This window comes from Mus caroli, unplaced genomic scaffold (genome assembly GCF_978045245.1).
Source record: "Mus caroli unplaced genomic scaffold, Mus_caroli_1 scaffold_16, whole genome shotgun sequence".
NCBI classification, from domain to species: Eukaryota; Metazoa; Chordata; class Mammalia; order Rodentia; family Muridae; genus Mus; species Mus caroli.
Window position 1 is genome coordinate 92,278,130 of NW_028227271.1, and position 13,294 is coordinate 92,291,423.

Sequence of the window (13,294 nt, forward strand, 5' to 3'; positions counted from 1 at the left end):
TGGGGAAGGGTTCCAACCTTAGAAAAATGAACCAATATGGTGGTGAAACCTAAAAATGTTAGGATTATGTGGTCAGCCACCACACCCTTGTCAGGAGTAACACATATACACGTAGTATATATGAATACAGTTTTACTGAAGCGCAAGTAGCAGATCAAGCAAAAGTTGTCACCATCAAGCCTACCACATAACACAAGTAAGTCATTACATGAATTTAAGTGTTTATTCTGTATCTCACTGTAGTGCTGTGACAACAAAATGACATCTGTGCACCAGAGCACACACACATCACAGTAAGGTGTGACCTCTCATTACACCACTGCCAGGGGATTAGCATTCTGTATAAGACATAAGCATGTTGGATGGCCACACCAACTAATTTTCTGTTTTTTTTTTCCTTAGATAATCTTATTTTTTTAAATCAGTAATACTTTATCAATCTCACAGTTAATAGACCTATAAATGATCTGGGTGACAGGATGTGGGGATCATTCAACTGTGTTAGACTGTAGAAGCCGCTAGAGTAATTGCACACATCAACAGGGAACTGTCACATAGTCAGGGCTAGTTATTTGTTGCACAATGATAAAGTTCTTTTGAAAACAATAGCCCGCTTAGATGTGAAAAATCCCCTTTCCACTTGTACAGAAGAAAAAGTATTCAGAAAGTTATTTTTGGCCTTGCTATGTCAAAAAGTCAACTGTACAAAGATCTATGTGTTAAACCTAAAATTATTACTTTAAATGTCTATTAAAAACAAAAATGTCATGCATTTTTTTATCAATTATGCAGAGGCTTTAAAACTGTTGCAAGACCATATAATATATATTAGCTTTTATACTGCTAATGCACAACTAACAGCAAACTTGATTAGATTAAGGAATTTGTCTTAATTACACCTTTATATATCACACGAGATAGACAAATGCCACAAGATCTGCAGAAACAGCTATTTCTGAGCACTTAGATGGCAGGGTAGCTTTTATATTGTAATCCTTCACATACAGAATAACAAAGGAAAACGCCTGCAGTTTTCACGTTACAAAAAACCGCACTGCTATAAAGTAGTAAGGGTAAAGGGTGCCATCTACAACACAAAGTAACTTACAACTGTGTCAAAGCAAACAGAACTTCTCAATAAAAGTATCAAAATACACAGAGCAACTGAAGCACAAATCCTGCATTACATACAGTAAAGATTTAATAACACAATGCACTAGTTAATAAAAGACACAAAAATACAGGGAGTAAGGGCAACCAGTCAATAAAATCAAAATAATGAAAAAGGGGGGGGGGAACCAATATATTCCCCCTAGTCAAATCTCTTTCTTTCCATCCATATAATACCTGACACTGTACAATAAGTTTTTAATCATAGAAAAACTTGGTTCTTCCATGAAACTCTTTATACTCTTGATAAACTTTTAAAGTAGAGATTATTATGAATGGAAAACAGCCAATAAACCGGCACCTACTGTAACACTGAAGATTTACACAAACTTTTTAAAAGTTATCATAATCCTTTTTGTCTTTCTTCCCCTCAGCTTCAAATCCATCCACTCCATCACTATCCCTTCTTCGTTTCCTGTTGTTGTGGACGTTGAAGCGCTGACTCATTTGTGGTAGTGGATCCATCCCCAGAACTTTGTGTATCTGACGGAATGCAAGCAGTCTCAATGCAAACTGCAAACAGAGTGACAATACACAATTACTTTAAAGCCAAAACACTCTAAACCTGCTCTTCATATTGATTCATTATTTCCTTGTGTGCACATGACTGCCAAGGCCAGAGGACAAGTTGGGGGTCAGTCTCCCTTTTACCTGCAGAGCTATCTCACTGGCACAGAAGCACATCAATTCTTACTAAGTTAACTTCTCCAGGTAACAATATGAAAAAAAATCCACTGTGATGGAAGACACACCCTGAATGGGTTGTTTCACCACCAACGATTAATCAGAAGGGACATATACTATGTCCTGATAGACTTTTTTATTTATATGTTTTTTGGGAGGAGGCTTTTCTGTGTGCTTATTTGCTTTCCAAAAATTAAGCTAGAAAATATCAACCTTTAAATAAATTTAGCCTATTCATAAGGGGTGGTGGTAGTGGTGGAAAGATGTCAGTGGTTAAAGCAACTGAGCCACATGCTATCTTGGTTTGGATGCATTTCTAATGTGGCTCATTAGAGAATTCTGCCATATAAGTGGATATTAATTAGTAGCAAATATAATTAGGGGATTCACACAAATTATTCCTAAAATTTTAGAATGTTACAAAAAGATATCTGAGTATGTATGAGTGCCTGCCCGGTGCTAAAGGAAGCCAAAAGAGGATGTTGGATCCCCTAGAAATAGTTATGAATAGATGTGGGTTGCCATGCAATGCTCGGAAGCAAACCTGGGTCCTCTGCAGAGATAGCAAATGCTCTTAAACATCGAGCCGTCTCTCTAGCCTTAATCTTAGAATTGACACTATCAATACTTAGTGTTTATTTCTGCAGTGCTGGGACAGAGCCTGGGGCGGTGGGTACTTTGTGTATGTTAGGAAGACATTACCACTAAGCTCCGTGTATCTGGATTCCCGTAAGGATCTTTGGGGTAAGTGACTAGGGAAGAAGAGATTAGCTTTGTAAGTGTTTCCTTGATTAGGTAATTAATGAGGTGTTTAATGGTTTTTTTCATGGTATATAAAGACAAACACAAAATTATACAATAATCAGATTCATCCACATAAATAAATATTTAAAATCTTATCAGTGAATTCTAGTTTAAGGTAAATCTTTTCTGTTTGATTTTAGAGACAGGATTTCATTGTTTAGCCCCAGTATGCCCTAAACCTACTTGCCTGGATCTCCTGAGCATTGGGATTAAGTGAATATGTTCCACCATCTCTGGCAAGGTATATCTTTTTTGTTTTGTTTTTTCCAGACAGGGTTTTTCAGTGTAGCCTTGGTTATCCTGGAACTCAGAAGTCTGCCTGCCTATGCTTCCTGAGTGCTGGCATTAAAGGCCTGTGCCACCACCACCCACGAGTAAATCTTTTTAATAACCTCTTTAAAGGCTTACTTCCCAAATAAGTATCACAATGACTAGTATGGTTATTACACATAAAGAAACAATGATAAAACTCCCAGGCGTTAGAGACAGTAATCCAACAAGAATTCAATTACCTGTGCACTGGATGTAATGTCTTCACGCTGTTGGTCAGTCATTGTTGCCAAAGTGTCAAAGGGATCCTTTTCACAAGGGTCCAGAAGTCCAGGGCTGCCTATAGTCATTGTAAAGAGAAAAAGTGTTAGTAGCATTATCTACTTTGGAAAGTAGGCCTATTATTCAATAAAGAAATAAACTTAATTTTATTTAAGAAAAACACTTACCTTTGAGAATAATCCCTGAAGAAATGCACTCAAATACTCTTCTCAGGGCATCTCCAGGGCTTTGAGGACTCGAAGCACTGCTAATTGCTTTCTCCACCAGTAACTCCATAGCCTAAAATTAAAATATGTCCAACAGCTTAAAGACCATTTCAAACACCATCAGAATAATAAGGTTTTAAAGATTATGAAGCTCTGATAAATTAAGGTAGCGAGCCAGTCAGTGAGGTGGCTCAGCTGGTAAAGAGCTCTAGCTGAGGAGCCAGATGGGACCTCCACAGCAGACAACACCCTGTGGAACCTTCGAGGAGAAAGAACTGACTTCTCTAAGTTGTTCGAATTCTTCCCCCCAACCCCCACTCTTACACACACACACACACACACACACACACACACACACACACACACACACAAATGTTAAACAGTAGTTTTTTACAATATTCAAATTAAATAAAAGCATCAGTTTTCATGTCTCTCATATCATCTCTTTGGAGGATGAAGTAGAATTATTTAAGCACATGAGTTGATTGAGAGTCCACTCTGGGCAAAATAGTAGTACCCCCTCAATAAAAGAAAACAAAACAAAAAACCAACCAAACAAAAAAAACCTTGCTAGCCTATGGGATGGTAGAGATAGGAGGATCTGTAGTTTGAGGTCAGTTTAGTCTATACAGTGAGCTCCAGGACAAACAGAAATACAGAGAAAATTCACCTGAAAAGAAGCTAACAAGTAAACTCAAGGCAGTAGGATCAGAAAACTTTACATTTTAAGATTTGTACCTAAAAATGAGAAATATCAGGCTAATACCTAAAGAATACTGATTCTAGGAGTTTGAGCAAGCTAACACTTCACTAATATTTTAACTCTGTGTTCTTTTTAAATTGAGGATCTCACTTTGCACCCCAAAACTAACCTAGAACTCATTATATACCTCATGAATGCTTTGATCGCAGCAGGCTTGCTTCAGATTCTTGTGAAGAGGATCTCAGGTATGAGATGAGCCTTCACTCCAGTCTGTCTGTAATGCTGAGACATGGTCTCACTCAGCAGCCCCAGCCTGACTAAGATCATCCTCATGCTTAGCTTGTTTGAATGCTGACACTACACAAGCCTGAGCTATCCCATCTGACCTGTGTTTTAGTTTGTAAACAATGGGTATCTCAACTTTCATTTAAAGCATTATGGGAATTCTATCACCCATAAGAAAATTAACAAAAAAAATCCCCCAAAACCCAATACTTTCACTGTATTTTATATTTAAGAGACAAAACAAAAACCAACTTAAACCAATGACTAAAGGTAAACAAAGCAACCAGTTAAAAAAAGGTTAAAAAACCAACCAGTCAGGCTAAAGATGGCTCAGAGTTTAAGAGCCCTGTCTGCTCTCCCAGAGGTCCTGAGTTCATTTCCCAGCAACCATGTGGTGGTTTATAACCATCTGTGTGATCTGATGCTCTCTTCTGGCCAGCAGATAGAGCACTCGTGTGCATAAAAAAAATAATAATAATTAAGATCTAAAAATCTAAAAACCAAAGCAAACCAACCAACCAACCAAAAAACCAACCAACCAACCAACCAACCCCAAATAATCTGTCTTATTTTTTTAATTTTGTTTTTATTTAGAAACGTTTGCAGTATTTACTGCTTTTACAATTCATTCTTTCTTTCAAAGTTACCATTCAGAAGCTTCAGGTAGGCTTACAAAATTATTCAATTATTACCACAGTCCAATTCCAGAATTTTAAAAAAATCACTGTATAGCTACAAGCAGACATCTCTTCCTCTCTACTCATTCTTCCAATCCACTTTCATATTCTAGACTTGCCTACTCCTGACATTAACACAGATTGAACCATTTGACGGGCATCTTCCATTTAGTACAAAGCTTTGGATTCAGGAGGCAGAGGCAGGCAGATTTCTGAGTTTGAGGCTAGCCTGGTCTACAAAGTGAGTTCCAGGACAGCCAGGGCTATACAGAGTCTAGTCTGTCTCAAAAAGCCAAAAAACAAACAAACAAACAAAAGCTTTGGATTAATTCAGTATAGCTTTTGAAAAAAGATGCTTTTTATTTATCTTTACTCATGTGTATATGTATTGTGTGTCTGCCACGTGTCTGGAGTTGCCCACCAAGGCCAAAGAAGGTGTTGGAACCCTTTGGAGTTCAGAGTTATAGACAACTGTGAACTGTTAGAGGTGAGTGCTGGCAACTGAATTCAGGTCAATTAACTGTTAGGTGATCTCTCCAGTGGCCACTGTAGCTTTTATTTAAAATTTAAATAGGAATTATAGGGCCTATCAAACAACTCAGCAAAGCACGGCATTGCTGTCAAGCCTGACAACCTGAGTTTGATCCCTGGACTAATGGCACGGATAGAACAGACTCCAGCAAATTGTTCTCTGGCACACAGACAGACAGACAGACAGACACACACACATACTGCTCAGAATACACAAATCAAACACAGGAGTGCAGTAAATAGGAGCTCAAAAACAATTCAAAGAAACCAGATAGTTTGCAATTACAATGAAATCCAAAAATGATTTAGAAGTTGAAAGACTTATGTTTAGTTATACAATAAAAATCAAAAAAGATACTGGTATGGGCTGAGAAATGGTTCAGTGGTTAAGAGCACTGATTGCTCTTGCAGAAGACCCATGTTTGATTCTCAGTACCCACATGGTGGCTCTCAGCTATCTACCTCCAGTCCACATCTGAACTCAGTTACGAGGCACACACATGATGTATACACACATATAGATAAAACATTCATACACATAAAATAATAAATCTAAAACCAGAAAGATAAAAGCCAGAGGTAAGACTGTGTCAGACCAATCTTAAGGTATAGAATCAAATCTCAAGATCTCTTGCTCCTCCATAACGTAATAAAAAAAAAAAACCCATAACAATGCACATGCTACTTCCTGTCTTTCTTGCAGCCAACAGGAAAGACTAGTAAAAGGGCACTCCCCAAGAGACAGTGATCCTGCTCAAGCAGCTCTTCCTGCACTCACTAGGTGGAACGTGAGAGTGGGATTGGCGAGTGAACAAAACCTCCAATATCTCACAAGAATCTCTAAGTTGGGGGAACAACTGATTGTGCTGCAGGACATTTTCCTAAAACCCAGGCCTGTTCTGAGCATCTTCACCTTCCCAGATGCAGGAACAGAGAATCTGTAATCTTGAAGCCTTTGGAAGAGTACAAGGGCTGTATACACTTTACCCACATTTAATAACCTAACAATAACAACCTGTCAAGTTATCCTTCTTCCCACAAGCAGTCCATAACGCATTAACTCACAGGGAAAGAAAAAGGAGAGACATTTTAAAAAGGTTCATCAACACGTGACTAATAAAAAATGTGGGACATATAAACTGTGGAATTAAGTCCTGATAAATAATGTTAGTCTGTCATTTCCAACAACATAGATCAAAAACCACCCGCCATTACGCTATGTGAAAATAAGCCGTGCACAAGTACTCTCTCTGGTCCCATAAATAGAATGCGGCAGAGCCTGGGATCTAAGTGAAGGAGGGGATGGTAAGACAGCTAATGGCCATATTTGTTAAAGAAAGAAAACCAGAATAATCTATGTTCTGTAGCATGCAGGAAGACGATGCTTAACAATTAGTCATAAACCTTTTAGGGGGGATGGGTACTGAGGATCAAACCCAAAATCTTGTATATCCTTAGCAAGTGCTCTAACAGCAACTACATCTCTACCTCTTATTTCAAGGTAGCTGTAAGACTCTCAATGTTCTCAGAACAAAAAAGCTGATGCCAATGACTTGACCAAATCATTACACATTTTATGAATGTACTGAAATGGCTCACACTGTATCTAATAAATATCACAAATATCAAAAATAGATGGGAACAAATTTGAATGGCATCTTGCACTTATGTTAAGAGTACTATGAAAAGTCTACCTTGTATAGACTTTGCATGGCAATTTTTCATTAACATAGTTTTTTGTTTTTTTTTTTTGGTTTTTCGAGACAGGGTTTCTCTTTATAGCTCTGGCTGTCCTGGAGCTCACTTTGTAGACCAGGCTGGCCTCGAACTCAGAAATCCACCTGCCTCTGCCTCCCGAGTGCTGGGATTAAAGGCGTGCGCCACCACGCCCGGCTCATAGTTTATTAATAATGAATGTAACCACCTGGTACAAGTGCTGACGTGGTGGCTGTGCACATGCAGGGGCAAAAGATAGATGAGGGCTCTTTTCAATCAGTATTTCTGTGAACAAAGCTCATGCTAAAGTAAAGTCTAACAAAACATTAAAAAATCTGCATGAGTTTAATTTATAAGAATTATAACACAATCTAAAATTGATTCTAAGAGAACTCAACGACTACATGAAGCCAACAAAATGAAGTCAAAGTTCAGATACATAGGAAGAACCCAAGGCTACTTACTATATGCCAAGCTAAAACCCCAAACCTTATGGAACTGTGATGGTTGGAATGAAAATGGCCCCCACAGACTCTTAATTTGAATGCTTGTCCTCAATTGGTGGAACTCAGAAGGGTAAGTGTGGTCTTGTTGGAAGGGGTGGGCTTTGAAGTTTCAAAAGCTAATGCCATTTCCAATTAGCTCTCTTTCCTCTTGCTTCTGGATCAGAGTTAGCTCTTAGTACTGTGCCAGTGTCATGCCAGCCTGATACCATGCTCTCCACTATGTCGGTCATGGAATTTAAAATCCTGAATTCCCAGTAAATTCTTCTATCACTTGTCTCAGTCACAGTCTTTCTTCACAGCAACACAAGTTATCAGAGTTAGTACAGAGAGTAGGCTGGTATTATTGTGTAAAAGACCAATCTTTCTGTTTTTGGAGCAATGTAGAAGACTTTGGACTAGGAAAGCAGTAGACTGATATAAACAGTGCTTAACAGGCCATTCTAGTAGGAGCCTGGAAGACAATAGTGCTGAGAGCCATATGGACTACAAAGGCCTAGCTCAAGAGGTCTTTGAACGGAACCAATATTAGCAATTAGATCAGAGACTATTCTTGTGATACTTTGGCAAAATATGTGCCTGGTTTTTGCTCTTGTTTTAAGAAACAGACTAAATTGAAGAGTTAAGGGCTAATTTGAATGGTAGAGGAGATTTCAAAATAGTCTACTGTTGACTCTGTCACATGGGTATTAGTAACCACTCTTGGGCAGTTCTACACTGAAAAAAAAGAGCACCAGGAAATATGATGTTGAAGCCTTAGTTTGTGCTCAAAGACATAAGGAGAAATGGAAACAAATGAGTGGTGCCCTTAGAGTTAATCCTGTAATTTGTGAAAAGAAATGGCTTAAGTCAGTGATTGTCACCCTTCCTAATGCTGCGACTCTTTATTGTAGTTTTTTATGTTGTGGTAGGTGACCTACGATAACATTTTCATTGCTTCATAACTATAATTTTACTTTATACTGCTTCATTCTTTTAGCTGTAATTTTGCTACCATTATGAATTGCAATGTAAATGTATGATGTGTAGGCTTTCTGATGTGAGACCCCTATGAAAGGGTCATTCAGACTGCCAGAGGGGTCTTAACCCACGAGTGGAGAATCACAGCACTAGGAATGACCTGCTCTAATTGAGAAATAACCAAGGAAACTTTATGCAAATGTAATTCAAAGAGGGGACCAGATTCCATCCCAAGTAGCGTCACCATGCTGTTCTGGCTTCAGAATCATGAAGGACATATTAGCTCAAGGTTATGGAATTTTCTTTCTCAACTAATGAAAGCCACGGAGTCCAGGTGTCTGGCTGAAGAGCCCCTGCATGAAGGCCCAGAAAGGACATTGCATAAAGTTGTGAAATTGAAGGGTAGATTGTGTTGGAGATACCAGGATATTGGAGGCACTAGAACTGTGAGATGTCTACCAAGGTGTGCTGCAGACAGGGAGTGGAACCAGGCTGAGAGAGAGGTCTATGGCAGTCAGCAAAACTGGAAGCAGCATTCTAAGCCCTTTGACATCCTAGACCTACAGGATGTAGAATTTGTACTGCTGGGTTTTGGTCTTGCTTTTTGGTCCAGGATTCTTATGTCCTCCTTTCCAGCCCTTTGGAAAGGTAGTGTATATTCTGTGCCATTGTATATCTAGTATATAACTTCAGTTTCCAGCCCTTTGGAAAGGTAGTGTATATTCTGTGCCATTGTATATCTAGTATATAACTTTAGTTTTATTTTTGCAGGAGTTACAACTAGGAGACAAGTGAGTCTCAAAAGAGACTTTAAATGTTTTAAAACTGTTGAGATTGAAGGACAAATCTGGGGACTTTTGAAGTCAGACTAAATTCCTTTTGCATTATGGTATGGCCATGCCCTTATGGGGGCTGGGAGTGGAATGTGGTAGTTTGAATGAGAATGGTCCATATAGGCTTATGTATTTGGTAGAATGCTTTGGACTTATTGGAAGAGGTTATGCCATTGGGGGTGGGCTTCAAGGTTTTAAAAGCCCACCTGTGATGGTTTGCAGGGACTCAGCCCAGGGAGTGGCATTATTAGAAGGTGTGGCCCTGTTGGAGTAGGTGTGTCGCTGTGAGCGTGGGCTATAAAAGATCCTCACCCTGGAAATCAGTCGTCTACTAGAAGCCTTCAGATGAAGATGTAGACCTCTTAGCTCTCAGCTTTGCCCGCCCAGATGCTGCCATGTTCCTGCCTTGATGATAATGGACTAAAACCCTAACTAAGAGACCACCCTATTCCCAGCTAGCTTTCTCTGACTGTTGGTTGCTGCTCAGCAAGAAGGCTCTCCTCAACTACTGCTCTAGTATGACGCTTGCTTGCCTGCCAGCCACCATTCTCCCTGCCATAATGGTCTTGATTAACCTTCTGAAGGTGCACCTGAGCCCCCTCTAAGTTGCCCCAGTCATGGTGTCTCTTCCAGCAATAGAAAAGCAATTAATAAATGAATAGCAAACAGCAAAGAACAGGACAAAGCTGAAAACAAAGAGCAGAAAAGACAGTAGTCATGCAGATAAAGCTGATCTGATCAACAGGGTAATTGTCTCTATATAGAGAGATCATAGTCATCAGGAAGAACAAAAAACTGGTCCCCTTCTCTGGGCAAAAAGTGTCTTAGAAAATACATAGCATTCATCTTTGATTCATTTATGTATTTTTGTTCCACTTGGCTTTTGGATATACGGTCTTTCAAACAATGTACTCAATTTCCTGCCTTAAGCTTCCCCAGTGCTGAGGTCAGAGGTGTGTGTGTGTGTATATATATATGTAAGAATATCTGAATTCTACTCATAATTTAAAGATAATTTAGTTGCACAAGTAACAGTCATGATTTCCTCCCTCTTCCTCAATAAAAAGCAAAGACTGCAGCTCTTTATCTTACTTATTTCTTCCTCCCACAACTCTTAGAAATAATTGTTAAAAGCTAAAATAGAACATTTTTGGAGTTTTGGGAGTATACTAACTATATAATTTGTAGCTCTAATATATATATATATAAATTTAATGGGAAAAAAACAAAACCCACCTTGAAACCGAAACCAATTGGCCTCTATAAATCTCAAGTACAAGCTTTTTAAAAAAAGCATGTGATTTTTTTTTCAAAGATTTATTTATTTTATGTATGAGCACACTATTGCTCTCTTCAGGGACACCAGAAGAAGGCATCAGATCCCATTACAGAGGGTTGCGAGCCACCATGTGGTTGCTAGGAACTGAACTCAGGACCTCTAGAAGAGCAGTCAGTGTTCTAACCACTGAGCCATCTCTCCAGGCCAAGCAAGGAATTCTTAAACACAAGAACAAAACAAACAAAAAAAATAAGTAAAAAATAACCTTAGCTATTTAACTTTCAATAACCTAACTTCAAAATTAACAGGTTCAATCATATTTCTGAACAAATCTCTGAATTTTTATTATTCTACAACAGTTTGCCTTTAAATAAAGGCAGCGAGTCTTTTTATATTTAAGACAGGCTCTCATACGTGTAAGCCCAGGTGTGACTGAACTTTAACACTGTCACTATCATATTTCCTTGAGAAAGGGTCTCTTAATCAAACCTGGAATTAGCTTAATGGATAGCAATCCCCCTGTCTTGGCCAAGACAGTAAACAAGGTTACAGCAAGACCAGAATTTTATTCTTTTGTGTGTGAGTTCTGGGGACTTAGGCCCCTAAGCTAGCACAGCTGAGTTGTTACACAACCCATTATAATTTTTTTGTTTTTAAAAAAATGAGCAAACCTCCCTCGTTTTCTTTTTTAACTACCATTCATTCACTCATGCAATTCTCCAAGAGTGGTGCCCTTCTCCCCCGTGCATGTGTGCATGGAGTGCACGTGAAGGTCAAAGGACAAGTTGTAGAAGTTAGTTCTCTCCTTCTACCATAGGAATGGAACTCAGGCTTGGTACCAAATGCTTTTGCTCACTAAGGTATTTTACCAGCACAAGCATAATTTTTAAATTAGTAAATCCTAAGAAAGTATAAGTAATTTCAAATCTCCTGGATTTGTCAAACAGAAAAATACAACATGTAAATGAAAACATAGGACAAATGAAATCAGAGGACAAAGAATACTAGAGAAGAAGTTTCTAAATACTCATTTTCACACTGTGCTGTCACCGGCTACTTACCCAGCTAGGAAAATCAGACCACGTTGGAACTCGTTGACAAAGGTCTCGGAGAATACGTATGATAATCACACACGACTGTAGGCCATTAGCTCTAGCCTTGAGGGCAACACAAAAACCAACTGAATTAATCTTAGAAATATTAAAAATATCCCTTGGTGAAAAAAAAGTTAAAATACCACTGTTCAATGGAAGCTCAGATTAAAAATAAAAATAATTACGTTTAAATTGGTTTCAATGAGCTGCCATTTACAGCAATATTTTATGCCAGAGTTAGTATTTAAAAGCTAGTATTTAGGTCAAAGTAAACAGATTATACAAGAATAATATTTCTTGATCCCCTGTGAACCTTGACCTATGTTCATACAAAACAGTAAACTGAAAAAAAAAATCTGCCTACATTAGAAATAAAAAGGAAAAGTAAGGAGCTAAAGTTTGTCTAGGGACTGAAAGGTTAAGGAAATCTGTTTGGTTTCCTCTCTGTGCCTTTGCATGTCTGCAAAGTCACTAAACCAAGCAGCTGCTTCCTCACCTTTCATTCCCTACACTTATTAACTTAAGAGACAGGAGAGGAAAAGTCTTACAACTCTACACAAAGCTTTAAACACATATTCCATTATTTAAAGCAAAGTTAATCTGCAGCCTTATGGAATATAATATATATACAAAAACATGTGATGTTCCTAAGCAAGTCAACTTTAAATATAGCCACTAAAAATAAAAAACCCGGACTATACAAACTCCCCCCAAACCTGTTTATTGTCAAATTAATAGTAACCGCAAAATGCAGATCGTTACACTCAGCTTTCTATGGTAACTTATTTTCTGAGATTTAATTTAAAATAGTGTTGTTTAGGCAATTGTTTGAAATGTTTAAGCATAGTTAAACATGTTGTACTGAACTACTCTCTCATAAGGCTACAAGAAAAAAGTAAAATGATGTTCCGAACCTGGAACCACTTAGCGTGGCGTAGAGCAGCCAGAGCGTCAAGGCATTTTTGCCTGTCCAAGACGTCCGGTGGGTCTTTCACCATACCCGAGGTTACATCTAAAATGGATTGAATTGGCAAAATGCAGTGAGGAATGGGTGTTTGACCAGGTGAGCAAGACACTTCCTTAAAGCAGCATCAGTGTCACGTGAGCCATTTGAGAACTTTTCAGTTAAATTCATCCGGGGAGTGACTTTTAACAAATTTACATAATATGAAGAACAAAAGGAGAATTAAGATAAAATCTTCAGTGATACAATAATTTTCTGGAAATAGAAGCCTTACTCACCAAAATGAAATCTAAAGGAAAGATTATTGGACACAGCGCACCAGCACAAAGAAGA

General features: G+C 38.4%; 1 protein-coding gene across 3 annotated transcripts in view; it reads right to left on the reverse strand.

Moving 5' to 3' along the window:
• Nucleotides 1-209: 209 nt before the first annotated feature.
• Nucleotides 210-13,294, reverse strand: part of Zfr (zinc finger RNA binding protein) — a 64,963-nt gene continuing 51,878 nt past the window's right edge. For all 3 annotated transcript variants that reach the window (XM_021182872.3, XM_029469398.2, XM_021182871.3), the window contains 5 exons: nt 12,912-13,009; nt 11,965-12,060; nt 3,378-3,489; nt 3,171-3,268; nt 210-1,683 (listed from right to left, as the gene is read on the reverse strand). In XM_021182872.3, the coding sequence (XP_021038531.1) occupies nt 1,504-1,683; nt 3,171-3,268; nt 3,378-3,489; nt 11,965-12,060; nt 12,912-13,009 (584 nt within the window). In that variant the 3' untranslated portion in view covers nt 210-1,503. The remainder of the gene's footprint in view (nt 1,684-3,170; nt 3,269-3,377; nt 3,490-11,964; nt 12,061-12,911; nt 13,010-13,294) is intronic.